This window comes from Pygoscelis adeliae, unplaced genomic scaffold (assembly GCF_000699105.1).
Source record: "Pygoscelis adeliae isolate BGI_AS28 unplaced genomic scaffold, ASM69910v1 Scaffold286, whole genome shotgun sequence".
NCBI classification, from domain to species: domain Eukaryota; kingdom Metazoa; phylum Chordata; class Aves; order Sphenisciformes; family Spheniscidae; genus Pygoscelis; species Pygoscelis adeliae.
Genome location: NW_008825076.1, coordinates 7302059 through 7326214, shown reverse-complemented (window position 1 = coordinate 7326214; position 24156 = coordinate 7302059). Strand labels below are relative to the sequence as shown.

The following is a 24156-nucleotide window of genomic DNA, read 5'->3' as shown; positions in this document are numbered from 1 at the left end:
TACCAACTAATATTTCAGGAGCACAACCAAACCGTAGGCTAAAGAAAAGCTATTCAGAAAGTGGGCTTTTTCTTTATCTGCAGAAAATTAATGAAAAACAAAACCTACATAAAAATTAGAATCTTAATTTCAACCAAAATACAGTCACATTTTTAACACCGGGGCCTTTGTTCATTATGAACAGTATAACACTGCTGCTAATATGGAATGTGAACACTCAAAATAAGTTTCAGTGTGGCTGAATTTTATTTTTAAAAACTAGATTTCTTAGAAATATCTATCAGCTCTGCTTTCAAGTTACTACCAGAAACAACTTAACAACTCCAGAGCAAATGCAAAAAAGGTAAGGTGGGAGGATTACACCGGGGGATTTGGGAGACTTTGTTCAGTTCTCAAATGTACCCTGGATTTCCTTTCTGACTTTTGCCAAGTTATTTAGTCTCTCTCAGCATCAACAGCGCTTGTGCCTGCAATTCAATCGTGAATTGAAGTCTGAGACCATGAACTACTAAATATCTGAGAACAAAAGCCAGGTAGTTAAAGCTACAGATTCAGCCACAATTCAATTTGCAAGTGAGAGAGAACTGGAGCCACAGGACGAGAGGCTGGACCTCAACCTTGTTGGATAATTTACTGCTTAATTTCTATCAGTTCCTCATTTTAGATTTTACCAGGTGTCAGCCACAATTCAGCCGCAATTGGTTTTGTGTACTTGTATTATGAATATGCTAGGCACTGTTTACTACTCAAGAGCAGTAACAGCAACTTGGGTTTTTACAACATTTTAGCATATCTAGCACTTCAAAGAGCTTAACAAAAGGAGATAACTCACCAGGACGGCAAGCCAACCCATCCATTACAAAATAAATAAATGAGTCTTAAGTTCAGACTTCAAAAGGGAAACGGTAGATGCCCCCTGAAAATCTCTGTAGGCAGGGGGATTCCACAGAGCAAGAGCTGAGCGGCTGCCGCAGCAGCATCCTTGGGTGACACATCATGGTCCTTGCCCAGCACAGATTAATGAACAGCGAGAATGGAAATGCTAATAATTAAGAAAAGGTTAAAATGTTCACACTGTGTGAGAATGAAGCATAAAAGGGTACAACTGCTAAAAATCACTGCAGCAATGCAGATTTTTTTCAGAAAATAAATTCCAACTGGGAATATATTAAGAACAAGAAGAAAGGAATCCTCAGAGTAGAAAACCAATGCAAAACAGCTAGTGAAAACCAGTCAGCTCTGTGGCATGGAGGCCATGCCACATAAACTAAAGCTCTAGTCTGAACCAAAAGCGATCTGAAAAACAAATTCAGAGAAACATCCAGACCTGACAAATCCTGAAATTACTGTCTGAAAATTATTTTTAAAAAAATCAGACATTTTTCTATATGAACAGTTTGTGTTCAAAGTAGCATTTGTCCCTTAAAACTCTCCCAATATAGCTCTAATTCAGACTAAGAAATGGCCAAATTTTCAAGGCACACATTTAGTACAACTAGTTATTCTGGCATCACAGATAAACACTCAAGTGATCAGCTCTGCATCAATCTAACCGGTCACTTGCACGTTCACTGGCTGTGCTTCCCTACTCATCATGCAGCCTTTGTGTAAAGCTCACAACCAAGTTTGCACAAGAGTTTGCATGCAAAAATCGGAAAATTTGGTCTCAGCTGTCCTTATTTTTTTTAAAACACTCACCCCACCACCAAAAAAAAAAAGGGGGCATTTATTAACTGCATGTTGAGGAAACTAAAACGTGCAAAGAATTGTCTCCAGGAGTTTGCAAGGGTATTAATACATGGGAGGTTTCTCTCACATAGGTTAAGGGTGGCCCAACTCCTGCATTTAAGAGGGATGTGCTCGCCAAGGCCTCTCTCTGCTGTGGCACCTACGTTAAGGCAGGCTCCGTGAAGCCACAGCTACAGAGGTCCATAGATCTGGGCCTCAGCAGCAACCTTCTGTGCAAACAGCTGCAGATAAAGTCGGTTCTAGCTGCCAACCCACACCTTGGAGGAATATCAGTCCTGCTATCCACAGGAGAGACCTTTCTTCCTTTGCAGCTAGCACAGAGACCAAAATCTTGGTGAATGTGTGAAAAATTCTCCTTTACACCCCAAGGGTCAGGAGACCTTTCTGTTGCTTCAGAGCAAGCACTTCAAGAGCAACAGCAATATCCCCGGGCTCATCTGTCTTTAGCTGGCGCCTTACACACAACCTCAAGGTCTCTGCTCTGGACAGGCTAGGAAATAATTTTTTTGTCCATTTTAAAGTACATTTAAAAACAGAGAGAAGATAAAATTACCCAATACTGATATCCTCTAAGCTGCCAGGTCAAAGCCCCAGCTTTGATCTCTCTCAGCGGGTCAAGACCTTTCAGCTACAGGAAAGAGAATAAAGCATTGGATCCTCAGACAGCCTGTGTGCCACCCCTCCACTTCCCAGCAATTCCTCCGGTTGGATCTGGGCTGGTGGGCAGTCTGTCCAGTCCCTCCGGGCTCACCAGGACAGACAGTTACAGCTCACGATGGTCTTGCACAGCCACGTGCCAGCATGGCCTTCTCCATGCACCACGGCTGTCTCCAGATATAGGATTTACACAAATGATTGTTTCAAATCCATCCTAGTTGACGCATATATTTAGAAGTGGGCTTTGCTGTATCTACAGAATTCACTAAAACTGACCGTTAACACACTAAGAGAGATCACTGCCTGTGAATTGTACCAGACCTCCCATCCTCACATTACTTCATCCTCCAAAATTCAGCAGTCACATTCTGCTACCCATGAACTGCTTTTAGCAACACAACGTAAGGAAGAAACTTCCTGCAAGTAGTAGAAAAGTAACATAAGGAATAGTGATGGCCTTTCTTCAGACAAGTACATTGAGATTTTATTATTTTCTTTTGCTATTATTTCCACATACTCGTCTGAGACTACATGCTTATCCTAAAATTTTATTTTTACACACACACAGAGTTAATTTCCACTTGCATAACAATTATTATTTGCAAACCACTAGTCTTGAACATAGAAACCAGCGTATAAAGATTTCTCCTCAAAGGTAATATTAGCATTGTACCGGAGAACACCTAAAAGGAGAGCAGGGCCTGCAGAATACGGGTCGTCCCCACCTGTCCAAGGGATTCCGTCAGCAACTGGTTTCCTCATCACCACAAATTCATTTTCCATTTGCTTGCTGCAATTATGCTATTGAAACCTGCAGGTCCAGGTTTTTTTTTTTCCCCTTCCCTTACTCTAAACAGATTCATTTTAATGTCTACTGCAGAAGGCCAATATGATACAAAACCCCCAAACATTTCACTACTCATGCACTCTTATTCATAATATCACATCAAATTGCTGAAGTAGTACCATATGGCGCTTACGCACCAAGCCAGAACAAGTTGTTCAGCTTGTCATAATCTCAAAAGCTGCATGAAACTTAAATAATTTCTCTATGAAGTGGAAGATCTTTGGGTTTAATATAACTCATCAGAAATGGATTCTGCATTTTCCTCCTATTGTTTCCCATGTTTTCTCTGATTCACATTCTATTTTCCAGTGGGAGCTATCAGTATAAGTGGCTACAACCATGGGGCTGAAAGGCTTTAAAAGCATCCTGTCCATACTTTCTTCTTGATCATTCATCATCAAATTGAATGGATAAACGTCTTTCTCAATCAGATAAATATATAATTATAAATAAAAAACCTCAACCAGAAAGACTGAATTAAAAAGATTAACGAAATCTCCCACACTTTGAGTCAACCCTTGAAGCAATACCCTCAGCTGTAAGAAGTCCACACTTCCACCCACGCTGTCCCGTAAGAAAACACAACAGCCTTTCAAGAAAACTGGAGTGGTGACATTTAACTGGTACATAAGTCCAAGGAAAGACAACAGTAGGAACACTCAAGGTTTCATCACAGATTGCTCTGTATTTACATTCTCAATTCTTGGAGTCCCTGCAAGTTTACCTGATTTTTTATTTTTTTAAATATTTCTTACTCTCACACCTTAGGAGAAAGGTTTGGAGTGACGTAGGATTGGAGACGGAAGGTGCAAGAACTAGAGACAGACGAGACTTCAGCAGACCAGTTTTCAGGGATTGTGACCGACTCCTGATCTAGAACGTGAGCAGCAGCGCGGGTACCATCGGAGATGGAGAAAGCATTCGGGGAGATTTTCCCGGGAACACACAACAGCAAAAATTAAAACGTGAAGGCAGAAGTAGGTAAGACCTGAAATGGAGGGACAGGAGACACATCTAATGGGAGCACTGGGAATGTCAAGACACGAGGAAGGCAGGTATGTAGGCTACAGCATTGCTCTGGAGGGGAGAGAAGGGCATTACAGAACTCCACAAAGGGAAAGCTTATTTTAGCAGCGGCTTAATCAATTGAAAAATTAAAAGGACAGCACGAAATCAAGCAGAATTTCCTAGTCCTTCTTAGCATAGAAGTTCAAGCCTGGATCACATATGGGGTTAGGACAGGCAAGAACTGGTGCTAAGAACCGTAGGCTGGCACAGGCAGTACAGAGACAACTACTACACAGCCTTTTGCTTAAAACTAAAATAGAACTGGGACATGTCTTCTGGAGCTAGCATGTATCGGGAGTTTCCAGAAAAACATTTCTATAATGGTTACATATGTGATTGTTCTTTTTTTCTTAACTATATGGAGAAAAAGTGACTTGTCACTAGTCCAAAGGGAAAAGCACTTGGCTGCATGGGGGAAGATGGGACTTGTTACATCTGTGGCTTCACAGAAGGAAAGGAATAGCTCTTAAAAGAAGTGAGAAGCACTGAGAATATCTAGAATAAATACGTGAAGGGAAGGAGCCTGATGAAAAGATGATGTCAAAATATCAAAACCCTCCACAGCTGCACAAGCAGAAACATCTAACAACGGGCAGCAGCAGCTTGGTGTCCCTGCCACGGAGCTGTGAAAGCCAGCACAGCCTGCTGAAGTCAGACCAAGCGAGAAGACGGGACCCAGCGTCCCTGGGATAGAGAGCACCGACAGCACTCACTCCCCTTGCACCGCTGCTCTTTGCACACCCGCGCGGGCTTGTCTGGCCACTTCCACCAGCTTTGCCGAGTGATTTTGTTCGCTTGATCAGGCCCAAGCAGGTTTGAGGACCAGCGGTGGGGGGTTATCCCTGTCCGCATGCGTCATTACCACTCAGAGGTCTGTGTCTGAGCCCGCGGTCTCCCTTATTCTGTTACCGGGAGGAACTGAGAAGGCACTGGAATGGCTCCGCAGCCCCAGACCAAGGTTCACTCCTGCCCTGCTGATGTTCCCATGCTGCTGCACTCTTTCTTTCAAGGGCTTTTACCTTGAAAGATTGGAAACAGCATAAAGAGACAAGGAGGGCCATTCCCACTTTCTGTTTTTCTTTATCCTAAGGGCCTACCTCCTGACACAGCAAAGAAGAAATGGAAAACAGTCCCAAGCTACAAAGAACCACGCTTTAAAGGCGTCTGGGCATGAGGCAGGATTCGCAAAGGCACCCAGGTATCTAACTCCCACCGGCCCATAAGGGAATCTAAATCAACAAGGATTAATTCTCTGCTGTGCCCAGTCCTCCCCTGCACACTGCCTGAGGTAGCTTCCATCACCGCGCTGCTCCTGACACAAAGGAATACAGAAACGTGTTTGTCTTCACAAATGCCCTGCAAGGCACGGCAGCGCCCTTACCCCAATCTTCGGGACGGGTAATTTGCGCAGCGCAGGTAAGTGCTGTGACTGAAGTCAGGCAGGCTGAGCCTACGTGGTCTTTGCAGGCAGGGGCAAGCTCTGCCTCTGCTCAGGTCGGCTGATGTTGAGCCCTGCCACGGGTCAGGGTTTTGGAGGGGCGATGGGAGAGGGAAAGAAAACGAATTACAGGGAGGCTGCAGCAGAAGGGGTCTGGAGAGCAGGGCCATGCACAGCCTCACTATGTGCAGCCTTCCCCTACCCCTGGCCCCAGAAGCTCCCATTTGTGGCTCTTAATAAATACAGCACCTCCAAGAATTAAGAACTTTTTAAATCTGGGCAGGGTAAAAAGAAGAAAGCAGAATAAAATATTTAATATGGGCTGCTTTGACATGCCTTGGAGTAGGTCTTCTATCAGCAGAGACTCAAGGGAATATTACAAGCAGTCCACAGAAATACCGAGCCAGGCTCAGTGGCTCACTTACAGGAGGCTTACTGGCAACAAGAGCTCAGACAACACATTTCAGATTATTTTAAATGATGTGTTGAAAGTACCTTATCCCAGAGAAAAAAAAAGGAAATGAAAAAGCTGTGGTGTGTAATTAGCAGCTCACTTTGATGAATCCTTTCCAATGCCACCACCTTTTTGTGAATACTTCGCTTCTTGAGGAACGATTTTGATGGAGCCAATGTGGGCAGAACTTCAGAACAGGATTACAAGAGAGAAGATGAATTGTGAGTGACAGCACCCATTAACCTGGGCCAGAAAAAACTCCCCCCAATCTGCATTAACTCGTCAAACGCCTGATGCATAGTTATAGTAAAGACCGATGCAAAGGGAAACTCAAGTTTTCCTTACTTTAAGATCATACCATTCGGCATTTATTCTGTTCTTTCAACAATATACACACTCAGTGCTCGGTACTTATGAATACCCTCTATCCAATTAATACCCCATTAAGCCGCACGCCCGCAGTGACTTTATCCTCAGACCACTGTATGGTAGCTTTTAACTCCATAATACCCTGGCATTATTACCATATTAGACTACAAGGGATTGATCCAAAGCTCACGGAGGTTAATGAGGGCTCATTAAACTTTGAATTAGGCCCTAACTGCTCAGCAAACATGAACTGAAGGGAAACAGTACGTGTCGTATGACAGAGGGCGTAGTAAACTTTAAGGCGAAATATTGAATGCTGATCATGACAAAGGCAGGCAGTAACGGGGAACGGGTGCCGAAGCAGCCGTGGGAGAGAATTATGATTATGTTACACCCGCTATCAAGCAGGACAGATTTGTGCCTATATAAATAGATATTGCCTGGTCTGACTCTGATGTGGTTTTGTCATCATATGGTTACACATAGCATAATATTGACATTATGGCTTTCCTTTAGATTTTAGTTTTGAATTTCAGCTGGAGAGTATGATACTAAGACTTGAAATCAGTATGACTCCTTCCCTAATTACTGATTAATCAAGAGCTAAGGTTGCTTACATGAAGAGTCATGGGGAGAAGGAGGAAGTCTCATTAGGAACAGGAGGTTAAAAAAAAAAAAAAAGAAGAAGGGAGGGGGACATTTAACAACCGCATGGATACAGAAAGAAAAGAGCTGATTTCCTAATAGCATGTTATACCTGAATGATAAGTTTTGTATTCATGCCTAATTAAAAAAACTATAAGAAAACATTTTATACTTGCAGGTACCGTGGGTTATGGTTCAAAAAGAATAACAAAGTTTTTTTCTTTTAATGACTTCAGAAATACATGTATGTTGTGTCATTCTGTCCCTTAGGTGCTCAAAAGACACAGCAGCTGTTCCATAAATTTTGAATTGCCTTTTCTTTAGCGCACAAAAATCCGTGCCATAAACATAACACTGTCTGAAAAATATTCGGTAAACCCAGACAGTTGTCGGAAATGCTTCCTCCGATATTTAAATTCCTCTCTTAACAGGAGTTTCCCTGCGAAACCAGATGCTAACGAATAGTGGTTTTGCCATCAAGCTGAATGTGAATGCTTTGGTGCAGCATTTTCTTTTTTCCATGGAGACATTAGAGGGTGCATTTCCCATCACTGAAAGAAAACTGCCACCTTGCTTCTCAATTCTTTGCTTTCAAATAATAAATAACTGGGGAGAAGGGGGAGAAGGGGGAGAAGGGGGAGAAGGCCTAATAGCATGTTATACCTGAATGATAAGTTTTGTATTCATGCCTAATTAAAAAAACTATAAGAAAACATTTTAATACTTGCAGATACCGTGGGTTATGGTTCAAAAAGAATAACAAAGTTTTTTTCTTTTAATGACTTCAGAAATACATGTATGTTGTGTCATTCTGTCCCTTAGGTGCTCAAAAGACACAGCAGCTGTTCCATAAATTTTGAATTGCCTTTTCTTTAGCGCACAAAAATCCGTGCCATAAACATAACACTGTCTGAAAAATATTCGGTAAACCCAGACAGTTGTCGGAAATGCTTCCTCCGATATTTAAATTCCTCTCTTAACAGGAGTTTCCCTGCGAAACCAGATGCTAACGAATAGTGGTTTTGCCATCAAGCTGAATGTGAATGCTTTGGTGCAGCATTTTCTTTTTTCCATGGAGACATTAGAGGGTGCATTTCCCATCACTGAAAGAAAACTGCCACCTTGCTTCTCAATTCTTTGCTTTCAAATAATAAATAACTGCTATAATCTTCCGTAAAAGACTTACGCTCTGACGATGTCTGATTCTTCTACTCTAATTTCTTTTTGTTAGATGCAGTTGAATGCTATTTACTGGTAAGTAAATTGTGTCATCATTTCACTGCAAAGCATACCATTAAAAATGTAAGCTGGCCAAACATTTATTTTTGTTTTCCAACTCACAGAAATCCCTTCAGAGGGCTGTGGATTAACTAGCAACACTTTTCAGTGCAGATCCTTAATCTTAATTTCTTTCCCTCTCTCCACTAATACACTCCCTTCCAGTGATGTGACTTCAGAAATAACTCCAAATAGCTTACAGTGCGGTCAGAAACACTGCCTTTTAGCTGCCACACTTTCCACAGCGACTTGGAAATACGGCAAATTGGCCATTTCCAAGGAATTTTTTGTAGCCCCGTAGTAACAGGGGCACCGCAGCTCTATATCTTCCCCCAGAGGAGTTTCATAAGCAGAGGGGGCTGCTGGAGGACCACGGGTTGCCAGTTCCTCTAAAGGGGCAAACCACAGACCCTACATCCAATCTTTTCACAACACAGTGTGTGCCTTTCATTTTTTGGACAGAAACAACAAGCCCACATGGCCTTTCTCCTTCCTTAAACCGCCCCACTTTTTATGACAATTAAATTAGCTTATTTGCTTAAATAAATGCTATAGCTCACAAAGCCTTGAAGCACAGATCAAAAAAATAAGTCAACTGCAAAACAGCCTGAAAGGACTGTAAACCTAAATACAGGTGCAAATACCTCCTCAGGTCATGTAATGTTTTGATTAAAATGAGCGGAAATCATGAGTGAAAAAAAGGAGTCGGGAAGGTGAACTGTCCCAGTGACGCCTGCCAGCTCTACGGCATTTAGGGGTCTGTTAATACTTCCACTAGAAACTTTTGGTTTTAAGGGTTTATAACTTGAGTCATAGAGGCTTAGTCCTGGTCTCCAAAACCCAATCCCGAAAGTGGAATTACTCAGCTAAAGCTCTGCAGGGGGAGGGCACGCCCAGGCAGTTCCTGAAGACAAGGCTGAACACTCTGCATGACTTTTTTTCCAGCTATATCTCATATATATGTGCATATATATACACATCCCAGAAACCATGCACAGATCTGAGGCAGGGAAGAGACCCCTTATACGTGTTACGTGAAAGTTCTCTAAAACATCATCGTACTGGAATAATAGCCCATGCTGACTCCTCATCTCCCAGCCACTATCTCCCCACTTGCCTCTTGACATCCAGGAACAGATCAGTGATGAAGCACAACCCTGTGCAGCGCAGGGCCTCGCCAGGGCCGTGCGAGGCTGGGTGCATGCTCAGCAGCCCTCCGTCAATATAAAATGACACCACAAACCACACCAAATCCTCATTCCCACTCTTTTGCTAGCTTCCTCTCTTTTACACGAGACACCTGGGCTTTGGTCAGAGCAGCTTCCTTTGCTTTACCCTCCAGCCGCTTCTAGCTGAGCCCCGTGCCACGCTCTGAAAAGTCACTCACCTTGAAGTCCTTCACCAGCATGTCCACCTCACCCTTAATGAAGCATAAACAACCCCTGCTCTTCCTAGAAACTTTTTCTGCAGCGTACCTGCAGTCAGGGTCAGCTGTAGTCAAACACACCTCATATCTCCATGGAGGGGAAGACAAAACCTCCTGCACCTGCAGCCAAACCCCCATCCCTCTTAAAGGGTGAGCTCACCCTGCCCAGCTGCTGCAGGGGCTTTTAGGGGATGTTGAACCAACAGAAGTTGGTTTGTGGAGAGAAAAGAAATTCAGCTCTCTTTACCTAGTGCCAAAAATATGAAACCAAGGTCTGCTAGCTGGCTTTTCAGGACAGGCTTCTGGATTGGTGTCTGTTAGGAAAAAAGGAATATGCTTGCGTGACATATGCAAAGGCTGGGATGCGTGTGTACATCTGGAAGTGTGGTCTCTGTACACCTGCAGTACATGCACAGAAATGTAAATAAAATTGGGAATCTAACAAAAACTATAAGCATGGCCGAAGAGGTTGGTACTGCATAATGCTGAATGCTTGGTCTTAATCCAGTAAGGCACTATTCGTGTCCTTAGTTTCCAGTCACTAAATAGACTCAGAAGAGCCACTGGAGCTACTTCCACTGGAGCTCCTTAAAGGCTCAAATTTAGGCACGTACTTCAAATCTCTGCTGAACAAGGGCCAAAATGTTCAGTACCATCTGCAGATACCCAAACTGCCTCGGGCAAAATGTTTCCCTTAACATAATCCAAGGTTTTGTTTGTTTGTTTTTAAGTTGTCTAACTGTTTGGATAGGAGGAAAATGTCCTTTAAATTAAGGAAATTAGCAACAAATATGAATGTTATTAAAAATATGGTAATTATTAAAAATATGGTAAGAGCTATGGGAAAGAACAAATTGCAAAGAAACAGGGCCTTTACAAAACTGTGGTAAACTGCTGCTCATCCACTCTTTGCTGGCCCATCATCTAACCATGGCTTACACCTCTCATCAGTCTGCATTAGAGACAGCTGAGGAAGGATTTAGATGGTGACACCTTTATCACTGAAAATCTCAGCTGTTATAAATAAAACAACTAACTGCAGCAGAGAAAGCTTAAAATTAGCCCAAGAGTAAATTCTCTAAAATCTTAAAAGCTGACATCTGAAATTCCAGGGTGTTGAATTTAATTCTTCAGTGGTGCAGACTAGCGAGAACATATGCCATAATAAGGAAAGAAAATGCGTGGATGGGTTTTTTGCTTCCTATCTCATTCCAGCCTGATACAGTGTATTTCAGCAACAGCCTAGCTGTCAAGGTTATATCTGCACCATCATTCTGCAAATCCAAACTCACACCCACGCAGCGCCACTATGTCTTTGGGACTCCATTTCAACTCATCAAGGAAGCTAAGTCCCACAGTAACCTATTACTAATGTGGGTGATGAATGTTAAATAATGAACTACTGCAGTAAAGAGGCAGATTGCAAGTTCTTTGTCTCTGTTCATGTCTCAGCTTTTTTCATTATTACTGGGTTTTTTTGGAAAAGGCATGAGCAAAACCAAAGCTGTTTTCTTAGCAAATTAACCCACTGTTTTTGTGTACGCTCTGTCTTCACAGAGTTTCAATAGCTTTCATGAGCTGTGTACATTAGGTCTGACGATGCCTTCCCGTCTTTGCCTCTACACATGACAGTCATACCGAGTGGCTATTAGTTATCTCACTTTCTGGAGAGGATGGGGATGTAACGATATGTTGCAATATGTGCAATAGGGTATTGCAGCTAAATACTCTTTGGAGTGATTGACGAATTAGTTTGCAGTACGCCTGGTATGACAGTTTAAGGCGAGGGGTACTTACCCTTCTGTGCTGCCTACATTTCCTGCTCTCGAGGTGAACTTGGAGCAGGAGCTAAGAGGTAAGGGCTTGATGGGGATGGTGGTGGAGGAATCGACTGAGACCCAGCAGGGAAAGGGAGCTGCTGCTTAGTCCCTGGATCATGGCGGACAAGCACCTTTGAATCACTGTGAAAACAAGCCTGTACATTAGCAGACCCAATGCACAGATGTAGCAGCTGAACTCAGACACGAAATGAAGTGACCGAATACAACAATCAACAAAAGATTTCTGAATACTCGATAAAACCCGAGTCCATTATGAGATTCTTCAAAAAACCCAAGGACAGGCCCAGATGCCGATAACCGGAAAGTGCTGCTCACGGCCATGGCAACAGCTCTGTCGTCTTGAACAAAGCCACTCATCTTTTCTGCCTCGGTTTCTTATTTGTGAAAGAAAGACAATCCTCACTTATGCAAACAGGTTGAAAAGATCAGATCCTGTACGGAAAAATACCTAAGCAAAGACTGTATGGATTTAACTTACAATTGTTACTTATTTATTTTTAACAAGCAGCAGTTGGTGGTAGGGTCACAAATACCTGCTAGTATATCCCACCCCACTGCCTCACGGGGATTCTGAATGACTGCAAAACAGCTTAAAACATCATACATGAGGTCAGACCAAAGGTCTGTTATCCCAGTACCCTCTCGGTTTGACAGATTTTCGCTGTCCTTCGTTCTTCAGAACTTCTCTGTTTTTCATGCTTGCAAAATTGGTAGCTACACGATGCCTTTGCTTTCTAGGAATGTGTTAGCATCAATCTGACCAGGATTTGTACCATGGTGGATGGTACAAACATACGTGGATGTAAGTTTTAAGACACCAAGTGCCAAGCACAAACACTGAGCCTGTAGTGATGGCACCTGGACCCCAACCTGACTTTAACCCATACTATAAACAACCAACCAAAAAAGTAACATCCCGAGATTCTGCTTAAACCTGAAGAAAATCAGAAATATTCTCACTGAATTTTGAGAATGCCGTAATTTCATGCTGATACTTCCCAACTGGAGTGGGAGCAGTCTCATTGCTGTGAATGGCTTCTGAGAATCTCGTTTTTTATGTTGTGTGGGAAATCAAAAATTGGTTCCGTTTCTTTCATGCAACTGTAACCATATTTGATGGGAGTTTATGACTTCCAAATCACATGGCATTTTATGACTTAGTGGTTTTTTTATGATTTAAGGTTTTTTTTCCCACTGATGTTACTATTCCCAAAGCATCCTGAAAAATGGCAAAATCTCAAGGGCAGTATTTTTAGCTGAACTGGGCAATGGGAGTTCTCGATATTTGTCTGCAGAGTATCAATCACCTTAAAATCCCAACCTCGCTTAACGACGGTTCTCCTTGAGTAAGTAACAAGGCAGGGCTGGCAAAATGAAATTCTTCAGGAATACACTGACAAACTCAGAACCACAAGGCACCAAATTCCCCCTCAGTCTGGATTTGAATGCATAAATAAATACGGCTCTTGCATTTATTTCTGCTAGAAGATTGTATTATTCCATTCTGCAATTATGGAAAAATGCAGGGCACAGGCAAGATTTAGTGTCTGAGTTTTTGCTGCAAGACTTATGCCAGTAGAAAGGCATTTGTGCTCTTGGGAATCAAAGAGAGATTCACCCATTTGTGGCAGGTGTTTTAAGCACTCAGCCTAACAATCTACCCACGCATGGCACTACAGCAATTCAACGACTAAATTAAATCTCTGAATATTAAATTAATGATGGAAATCTAAAATATTAATATATTCTAATTGACTATTCTCCGATAAATTATCTAGGCATTCTCAGCAATTTGATTTTACTTTCATTTCTTAAGGAACTTTCAGCTGCATAAATACAGCTATTAAAGCAATTCAAAAAGGGAACATTTTCTGCTCAGACAAGAGAACTCTAAACACAAAGAATCTAAAAATTTCTTTCATATGATTGATTAAATCATAGAGCCCAAGACAGCTGAATCATTAAATGACTGCTTTCCTTCAGTCCCTCTGGCTTTAGCAAGGACAATATAAATTCCCCATGGGTCTGAATACAAGGAAATACAATATGTATAATTACAGTATAGGCTTGAATGCTGTTGTAAGAGAATTTCAAATGGAGCATTTATGCTGTAGCTGCACTTTTCAATCCATAATGTAGTGTGTGCGCATGCATGTAAAGCCCATAAAGCACTGGGCATCTGCTTTCTTCGACCTAGATTCCCAAATGGCATACGCTGGTGTAGCCCCACCAGCTTTGGCAGAGACGCGTGACTCTACATCAGGATTTGGCCTTCTATTTCTGGAGATTAAGAATGACATCTTCATACGCCAGGGAGAAGGCAAACAAAGGAACGTAGTTTGAGGAATATATACAGTGTGGTATACGTTTAGGAACCTGCTTTAAACTGCATGTTTATAAGAAATTTCAAATGGACGTGTCAAGAAAGCAGCAATGTGTCCTATCTCCCTTTCTCCATTCATTCCAAGTGTGCCGAGCCCTGGTTTGGTAACACACACACTCAGAGGACCGATCAATACCAGAGCCAAGACCGTGGCAACACAAATGCTTAATGAATCATTTTCCTGCTAACCTTTCTCTCTTTGGTGTCTGGTTGGTTTGTGGCGTGAAATCACAGTCAAGAGCCAAGAGCTGTTGCAAACTACATTTTTTAACCAGCTTTCAAAGAAAGGCTGTGCCTCTACAGAGCAAGACAACATGCACAATGTCCCATTTCCTCTCCACTCTCAGGGCTTGCTCCTTCTTATGTCCGTCTGATTGTCACAATAAAGACCAAATCGCCTAATTTCTGAACTTCAGCTGGTGATGCTCACAAGGGTACCGAAGACGAGATGTACTGAGAACCAGAACTAGCAATTTTTTTTTGGTTTTGTTGTGGTTGGTAAGGCAAAAGAAACACCTGTTTCTGTGAAGAACAAGGAAGATCTAGGCCTATTTGTAATCAAGGCTGTCCATATCTCTCTCAGGAAAAATAAGGTCTGATGTCCTTTGGGAAGCATTTGCAAGGCCTTTTCTCAACAAACCTTCTCTCACCACAGACAGATGCCATCTGTCTTGCAGCTGGGAGTTAATGGATTCCGAACTGCCAATTTCACAGCAGTAAGCAACGAGGTTGATAGAGGAGGCATGAGGGATTTCCTACAATAAAACTATTTAAAACAGTGCAAAGGTGCATGCTGAAATAGCCATGATGAGCAAAGGAAATGGCAATATTGAGGGCTGATGGTCCAAGCCTGCGGGGGATTTTGCAGCTCAGTATACCTCATGTGTATCTCCAACACCGGGATTTTAGACTTTTGGAGAACTGTCTCACTAGACCTATTTTCTGCGCCAGGATGGGCTACGGCACACAAATAGGCTGTGGAGCTCTTGAGTGTGCTATCAACTTTTTTCATATTAAGTATCCAATTTCACCGTATAGCTTAACATGTGCTAAACCCAGCCATGAGTCCACCGTGGGGTTTTCTAGTGCGCTAAGAAGAGCTCTCTGCTCCATTAACATGCACTGTGCTGCATGAAACCCAACCAATCAACGACACCTCTGCTAAGAAGCAACGTAAGAGTCTTCAGGTATATTATATTCTGCCAACTTTCCAAACCACTTCAGGACTTTCTGATTAAATTTACATAAAATGCACCCTTCCCTCTTATTCCCTGTTATACACATTAGATTATTTCTAGTATTCTTGTGTCTGAGATTACCAGCGCTCGGATATGAGAGAGCATGCTGTGCCTGTAGCACGCAATCAAAGCAGTTTGTGAGAGCACCAAGACCCTGTCTTGGTCATCCTCAGTGGATTTTCATTCCGGTGTAATGAGAATGAACAAGCTTTTTATTGTAGGAGATCTAGCGGGCAAATACCGCATTCTTCCGTTCCAAGTTTAATAAAGTCAAGCTGGAAAAATTAAGAGTCTATGCAGATCAAGTTAGAGACAGGCAGCTTGTAAGAGCTCTAGAAAGGTCCTGGAGATAAAGTTGGAAGTTTGGAGCATTCATAAAGGTGAATATGGTTGCAGTGGTTGATAAAGGAGTCTGTTATCTAAGCATGCCATGACCAAAGGCCGGTCCTGCACAAGACTGTTGGTCTTTTAAATGAATGATTTTCATGCAGCCCAGTGAGATGGGCCAAGACTTCAGCCTTGAAAACTGACTCAAGATTCCCATTAGAAGAAGCTAGAGACTTGCACGTGGATCCAAAACTGAGAGACTTTTTGAAGTTCAGAAGAGGATGAAATACAAGATTAGCTAATAGATAATTAAGAATTAACTACACATGTAGCTAAAAAGGATGAGTCAGTGAGAAAATAGATGGTACTCAGCAAGGGCATAACTATTTCATATATTATCTTAGTTGATCAATGTGCCTGTTTGAGTCATTTGCTTGGAGAAGGAGGAGGATTTCATATTGTTTTTGTATTTTTAATAGCCATTTTTGTGGACCTCATAGTTATAATAATGAGAGTACCTGACAATTAGTAACGAAATTATCCTCACTACAGTAAAATATTTCACAGCATGTAAAATATTACTCCTAATACAAAGGTGGAAGTGAAGCACAAGGAAATTAAACCCAAGATTTTCATAAATGTTTGCAAAATAAATACGTATGTATCAATAACATTTGATAACTGTTTTCTCAGCTCAAAAACAAAACCAAAATTTGCAAAACATTTTTTATACCAATAAAAATTATTTTTAGCTTATACATGTCAAATGTTTATTTAAACTCTTTGAAGAATAAGTGAATCTTTTCAGCAGCCAAAACTAATCAGAAATTCCTATTATTATTTTTTACATATTATTTTTCTGAAATACATTTCCTAGTGAGTGTGGTTGCTGCATATGAAGAGACACGGATGTTCCTTTGAAAGAAAAAACCCTGTAATTAGCAGAGGGTTTTTTTGGCAGGGATAATGTTGTGATGTCTTCCTTTTTTCTTTTTTTCTAAAAACTTTTTCATTTAATGTATTTATCAGAATGAAATGGTTTAATGAGCAGAGAATTATAGTTGATCCCAGCTGAACCAGATGGGGCTGCATTTCGAGGTATGTGGCTCCCATCAAGCTGCTTTCACCTTTGCTATGATTTAAACTTCATTCAGGCACAGCCTTGCTAAAAATACTGACAAGTAAGTAATCAACTTCCATAAAATGGAATTTTTACCTTCACAATAGGAAGCAGGAGTAGGAGGAACCCGAAAGATTTGCCTATGCATTTCAAATTAGTCTGACCTATAAAAACGCAAACAGCAAGTGGTACTATGAAAATGTACTTCTGGTAGGGCTTTTTGTTTTTTTTAATATTCAGATTTTTCATGCCATCCCTTCCTCTCCTTGGAGGTAATCAGAACCAAAGGTAGCACAATAGAGGGACTGGTTTCCATTAGTTAAACCTATGAAATGTAAGCTCAAGCAGGGCTCTCTGGACCCAAAAAAGTTCAGTGTCCAGAAACAAGCGTTAGGTCTGAACGCTTTATATAAAGTAGCAGAGAAAACTGTGACAGACTTCCTTCCGTTCAAATGGGATCTGAGCTGTAACTTCACATGTGCACTTCTAGCTCCAGTTTGTGAGCAGATGGACACAAAAATATTCAGCGCCCGGTGAGCAAAAGCATGGGAAATCAGATCAAAACTGTTACCTAGATCTAGGAGACAGCAGAATGCTCCAGGGCAATCTGAAAATTATGTGGATGGAAATAATCAGGTAGTGCTGGTCTTTGAAGATGTTGATTTGTCCTATTCTGGATAATTAAAGAGCAAAGGCTAACAGGGGAAGCCGTAACTCCTGCTAGGAATCACCCAAGTTTCACGTTCAGGGGCCAGCAAACGGGCCAGATGCTGCAGATAAGCAGAAACTCAACCCAAGCCTGAGACATCAGGGGTCTCACACTTAATCAAGTTGCACTCTTTGTATGATCTCCCCTGTCATTACGATACTTTCTGTATGTCAGGTGAAAAGGAAAGCAGCCCTTGGTAAGCCATTTCTTTCCTTCCCACCCCATTTTTCACTTCCTTTTCAGTATTTCCACTAGCATCTGTATTTAAAAACTGCAACGGAATATATCGCTGAAAATCTGGGAGCTCTGTGTTTCCATCAGTTAGGTTATCTTTCCAAGGTTACTGGTAGTTTAAGTGATGAATATCAATTCTTCTGTACCTGTATAAAATTTATTATTTGTCACTTTCATTAATACTGGAGTTTTGCATTCTTGAGTTCTTCTGTTTCATCTCCAGACTGTAGGGGGAAAAAGTGCCACAGAGATTTCAGTCCTTATAAATCAACAAATTTGCCATGGTAAGCTGGTGCCAAGTTGTCTTCTCGCTGTCTAGTCAAAGCTCAAAAGAAATCAGCAGGGAGTGGGACAGGGCGTAAGTTCATTTTGCAAGTACTCCACTTACTTTTCACAGGAATTCAGGAATTAATCTAAATTATTAATCTGATTTAGAAAGATATTTTTGACACATCAGGTTATTCTCCTCTTCAGGCATTTCTTCAACTTAGTAGGACGACACATTAATGGGTCACTCTATACTCAGCACTGCTAACCACACGAGTCTTGGCTTCCCTCCCTGTTTTTCCAGGACAGGCATAAAAATATTTGCCACCTGCTACTTTTTTATTCTTTGTCGTACTTCCTTAATTGCACAAAGAAATGACACCAACAATTCAAGTTTACCCAATACTTGGTGAATTTGGAACACAAACACAATCAGTCATTGCATGAGTCATTGCAAAATTCACCTGAACTTCTAAAGGACTCAGCACGCTCCTTTCTTCCTCCCAGACATGGGTTGTGCAGAAGAGTATCAGCTAATCAGTGTGAAACAGGTAATGATGACAACTCATTTGAATCCAGGCACTGTTTCAAGATGACTAGGTGAGCTTCCTGAGAAGGGACGCCAATGACACACCACCGTTGCTCAAAATAAGTTCTGAAATTTTGTAATTGTCGCCATTTTCTTCCAAGGGAACAGATGAAAAAGTCTCCCAGGGAATTCTTTCTTTACAGCTAATCTTTCTACTGCTGCAAAAACTGAAACCAGCACCCACAAGAGGAATAGCAACATGTATTTGTATTTTGCTAACGCTTATCAACAGCAATAATATATCAACCAAATGTGACTGTCAAAGGCCCCTTTCCCCTTCTTTTTCTTTTCCTGTCATCCAGTAATCATCACAGAAAACCACATGGGTAAACTTGATCTCAGAGATCATCCTTGTAAAGAAAGAAACCAGCAACATACAGAGGGTAAGGGATCCATCTGCGGCGGCGGCAGGCAGCCAACCTCCTCGAGCCCTGCCACGCATCTGTACTCCAGCTCTGCGAAGGAAGGGAAGGATGCAGCACCCCCTCGTCACTGGGAGTCACCAAGCCCAGCTTTACACCTGCAGCCGTTTTCTGGATAAGAGCGTGGGCAAAGTGCCATCTTGGCAGCAATGCCAGCGTCTCTTGAGGGACTGGCTGGAAGGAGGCGATTAGGCTGCCGTTCAGCTGGGGGAGGGCAAACTGGGGCAAGTCACTTTGGAAAAGAAGTGTTTCAGCAGCGTGTAAAAGGCAACTTTTCTTGCACGAGGGAGGAAGAGCAGAGACCCTGTTCTTTGAGCCAGACTTCCCATGCCATGGGCTTGGACCACACCTACTACTTCACTAGACCAACTGCAAGATTACCATTATTATTATTATCATTATTATTTCTGTTTCTTTTTTTAACTTACCCGAACCAGCTGCTGCGGAAAGGGTCCTCTGGAGTTTTCTGGCACGTTGATCGGTGGGATGACCCAGTCTCGCTTTTGCCGCCGCAGGCCGTTAGCGCTGTGATGCTGGCGCCACGGGAGCAGAGTGTCGCTTTGCTGCTGCGCCAGTTCTCCGGGCACAGTCTTCCTTCCTTTTGGCTGTTTTGGAAACGAGAAACCAAAACCAGTTAGCTTCTTCCTCACTTCTTAGGACTTCTCCCAACAGCGGCGCTTCCCCGCGTGCAAATGGTCACATGTAACTGAAAATTATTAACATGATATATTTCTGCACCATGAAGGCATAATATAGTGGCAACTCTGCTGCCACTTCATTTTCACAAATATATGGAGCTGTCACTCTCAAATCAAGATGCCTCCCAGAATATATCGTCTTCATTACACCAGCAGCAGGGAGCTTTAGCGGCACATTGGGGTAAAGAAGTTTCTGCAAATTTCTAATAAATGCAACCTACCAGAACACAAAAAAAGGGACAGAATTCCTTTACAGCCTATGTCATGGGCCCAGTTTTATAGTGTGAAGTTACCCTGCTTCTTGGCATTAACAGGGTTACAGAACCACGGTCTGTGGTTCTGCGGGCATATCCCACCAAACCAAACAAAGCACACCAGGGGGAGAGTCAGCTCCACGGCTGCAGAGGTGAATTAGTTCAACTTCTTAGTGCTTCATGAGGAATGACCTTTTCCTAAGAGCTGGGTTTTGAACACAAATCCCAAACACACATCTCCCCATGCAGCCCGGGAAGTGTAACACATCTCAGTTAGAAAACAATTTTCATTATTTGGGGCGCTTGTGAGTCCTTTGTGATTTTTTTTTAAACTACGGATTCTGCCCATGGCATATTTTGGTGTTGGAAACATTAAAATGCTGTGGCATAAAAATGGAAGTGGTGAGACCATGGTTTGGACTTAAAGAGTCTGGTTCATTATTAGAAAATGTCTGCCTTACAGAATGATGAATCAATGAAATGCAGATTTGGAGAAGCTCTTCAGAGGTTACCCAGTCCCAATACTTAAATACTTTGTGGCCTTCTAGGATTCCAGGTGTTACTTCTGGCAAGTCCGCGGAAAAGACAGCTAACAAAGACAAGCTTTTTTTACCATATGGTGACTTGCGCTCCCACCAGAAAACATTTGAACTTTCACAAATCAGAAAGATCGTAAGACACATTCTCTTCATTTGAGGTAAGATCCAGTGGGAACACTATTCTCTGCATTTTACAATTTTCAGCGATTTTTCTCAAAAAAACCCCCCACCCAAAAAACAACACCCCACAGCCCAAGAACACCAGGAAAAACCCGCAAAGTAATTTTTGAGGCTCCTGCAATTTTAAGCCACACTCACTTTTAGTCTTACTCAAAATATACGAACTCAAACATCCTACAAACATTTGCAAGCATTTATCTGTAGGCACTGATTTCAGTGGGAATCATTGCTTCGGGGTTTATAGTTTGATGTAAATCCATCTATTAGTACATTTCAATTCTTGATCTGGAAGTGCAATGACGCAGGCAGTCACCTAAAAACTATACAGTATATGAAATCTAAACAGTATATGGAACTGAGTGGTGGCTCCAAAGCTGTGTGGACCTTCTGGATGCCGAAAGCTGGACATCGCAGCAGGGAGGCCACTCGTACAGCTTGATCATGGCTCCGACCTGTGTTACCTGTGGAGGGCAGACATCCACTGGCTGCAATGGTTGGAAGCATTTGTGCAAAAATGCAGCTATTTTTACCACAAACCTTCAAAATGAGCCAGTTCCAGAGCTGAATTTTCACAGAACAGACAAATGTGGTCTTTTTCAGTCACACACATAGCCACGTTTCTCAAATCCTCTCTCACGCTAACTCATGCCACCAAGGTGACTGCTGTTTTGTGTTTGCCTGAATGCTGTTTTATACACCTTCAACAAGCATCGCCACTAAGCTGCTGCAAGATCACTGTACCACTGTCAATATTTAGATGTTGTTCCAAAAATACTCACTTAAGTGTGTAATGAACAAAGAAACAGCATCATGATGTGGCACTGGGAGACTTTCTCGGGATATTCAGGATATTGTTAAGTACTGTTGAGCTCATCCTTCCTATGGGATGCAATATGCTATATCCGATAAAGTTTTCATCTAAAAAGGGTTTTATCACCAGAAAGGTATCTTTTCTGAACACTGATGAAAACAATGTTATCTAAAGAAGATACCCAGAAATGAATGTCAACATGAAATAGGACTACCAGACATGAGCTACAGAAAAGTGGATATCCCCTTTTTTTTTCAATTGACTTGTGATTCCCAAATGGGGATCCTTTGAGAGCAGGTATTTGGATCAGTTTATATAATTGGCAAGTGAGCATGGGGACAGATTATGAAAGGATGGTCAAATAATTTGTGCTCTGCTGAGTTTACACAGTGGAATGAGTCTGAACTAAAGACAGACTTGAGAATTAACACGAATCCCAAAGCTCCATGTATACTGAAATAATTAGTGTCAGCTCAGCAAGGCAGTACCAGCCTTTTTAATCTTTATGAAATATTTGCTGGCAGGTGACTAGACAGTGACTAGCTTGCTTGTCACTCTTGATGTTTTCCTACATTAGAATAAATCATCAACATGACTCTGAATTTGGTATGTAGAATTTCAGAAGCGTCTTGCAACAACAATTTTTTTTTTTTAAACAACAGCTCTTTTTTTATCTTCATTTGTTGATGATGTATTCTCATGACCTTAATTTCTCCGGTGTTGTTTAAATACGTTGTATATGTTTTCTGCTGTTTAAAAGCTGTGAGACAAATGCAGTAACAAAGTCTGGTGAATACAAATGCCAGACCTATTCAGATCTCTGACTGAAACATCCAAGAACATCTCTGGAATAACAGCAACGACTAACTACGAGCCCTAGAAAACTCTCCTGTACTTTTGAGTTTGCAAAGATCTGAAGTTCAACTCAAAAGCAGAATGTTACACCAAATTAAATTAATTATAAAACACAGCTTACAATTCTGTTTTTGCTGAGTAACAGTTTTCACTGAGACAACAACTGTTCCTTCTCTCATGGCCTTACTGGCCATATGCTTTCCAGAATCTCAGGCAGAAATTTTCAAAAGATAAAATATTGCTCTACCTTTTGTAGTGTCATCAGAACACAGTCTGTCCATAGTCCTTCTCACAATCAAATCGAGCACCTCTAGTGCTACTGCTTTAGGGTGACATCCCTCCCGTTGCTTTTGTGAGGTGCCATCACCCTCTTACATATGGCGAAAGGATCATGGGTGTTTGCAGCAAAACAGAGAAGCCAGTCCATGAAACACATGCCCAGTGGAAAATTAAATCCACTCTCCATTCTGAAAATTACATGGTGACATTTATAATTCGTTAGAACAGGATCAAACACCAAGCATGGAACGTGTGAGCATGGTCTTTGGCAACAGACAGACAATTAAACGAGGATATAAAATAGTCAGATAATGTAGTAATTATGCCTGTCTATTACTTTAGGACATTGATAAGCTAGAGAAATACAGCTGAACCAAAACAGATGAAAACCTTCAAGTTCAAGGAGACAAAGTGATTACAAAATGTGGGATGAAGAAAAACAACAGGAGGAAAGACCATGCTGGGATATAAATTTGTTATGAATTTGGATTCAGTATGATCTAATGCCTTAGTATTCATATTAGGGCAGAATTTTTTAGAGCTTGCTAATGAAGCGATGTAAAGTGTGCCGTGCTAGCTGTATTATTTAAAGCCTACATTCTGCAAACCTGGGATCAACACTTTGCTCTGACTTGTCCAATGTCTCTTCCAATGGGTTTGTGGCCCATAACTGCAACATACGTATGCACAACACCAACATGGGCAAATCATAACGCAGCTATTGCGTCTTGGGCTAATAAAATGCTTCTTTCTCTGAAAAGTGCAACTACGATATTCGCTGTGAGCAGTTGTAGGACAGGGGAAGAGTCTCTCAGAGACCATCCTCTCTGAATTTGGTCAGGAAGTCACATTGATGAGCTGAAGATTAACTGCAGTACAGTGTGGCAGAATCTACCCTACAGTTCCCCTTGCCGCTCTTTTGGGTTTTTTTGGGCTACCAGTTAAAGTCAATTAAAAACATACTGAAGTCAACTGGAAACCTTTCGCTGGGATGACCGGTCGAGCTCTCAGAAAGCAATGCAAGGTTGAAGGAGGCACCGTCTCATCTGGAAGGACTGTGCAAAGATCCTTCTTCTCAAAGGTCGCTCCACAGAAGGTGTAGGGCTTTCTTGAAGTCCATGTCAGTGACTTCAATGGCATCTTACAGGAGTAATTTCCAATCCCTTTTCAGTCTAGCATTGCATCTAATGATGGTGAACACAACGTGCTGCATTTGGAAGAGGACACGTAGCTAAACCCCTAGGGACTATCAGACTTTAAAACCAAAGAGATTTAGGAAACCTTCCTCCAACCTGGTGAGGCTGTATGGTGCTCCGACTAACTCCATTTACACCATGGCGTTGAGAGCTCAGGGAGATTCCTCGTCTGCATTTAGCTCTGGCAATAAAAGGTAAGTCAGAATAACCACCTAGCTAGTGGCTGTCTGTGGCCCCCTGCCACTGTTACTCCGTGGCTTGTCACCCTTCCATTTGTTGGGAG

General features: G+C 41.9%; 1 protein-coding gene across 1 annotated transcript in view; it reads right to left on the bottom strand.

Annotated features, from left to right (window-relative positions):
* CDH4 (cadherin 4, type 1, R-cadherin (retinal)) overlaps positions 1-24156 on the bottom strand; it is a 188882-nt gene that overhangs the window by 149181 nt on the left and 15545 nt on the right. The window contains exon 3 of the mRNA XM_009326875.1: positions 19490-19666. Coding sequence (XP_009325150.1) covers positions 19490-19666 — 177 coding nt within the window. The remainder of the gene's footprint in view (positions 1-19489; positions 19667-24156) is intronic.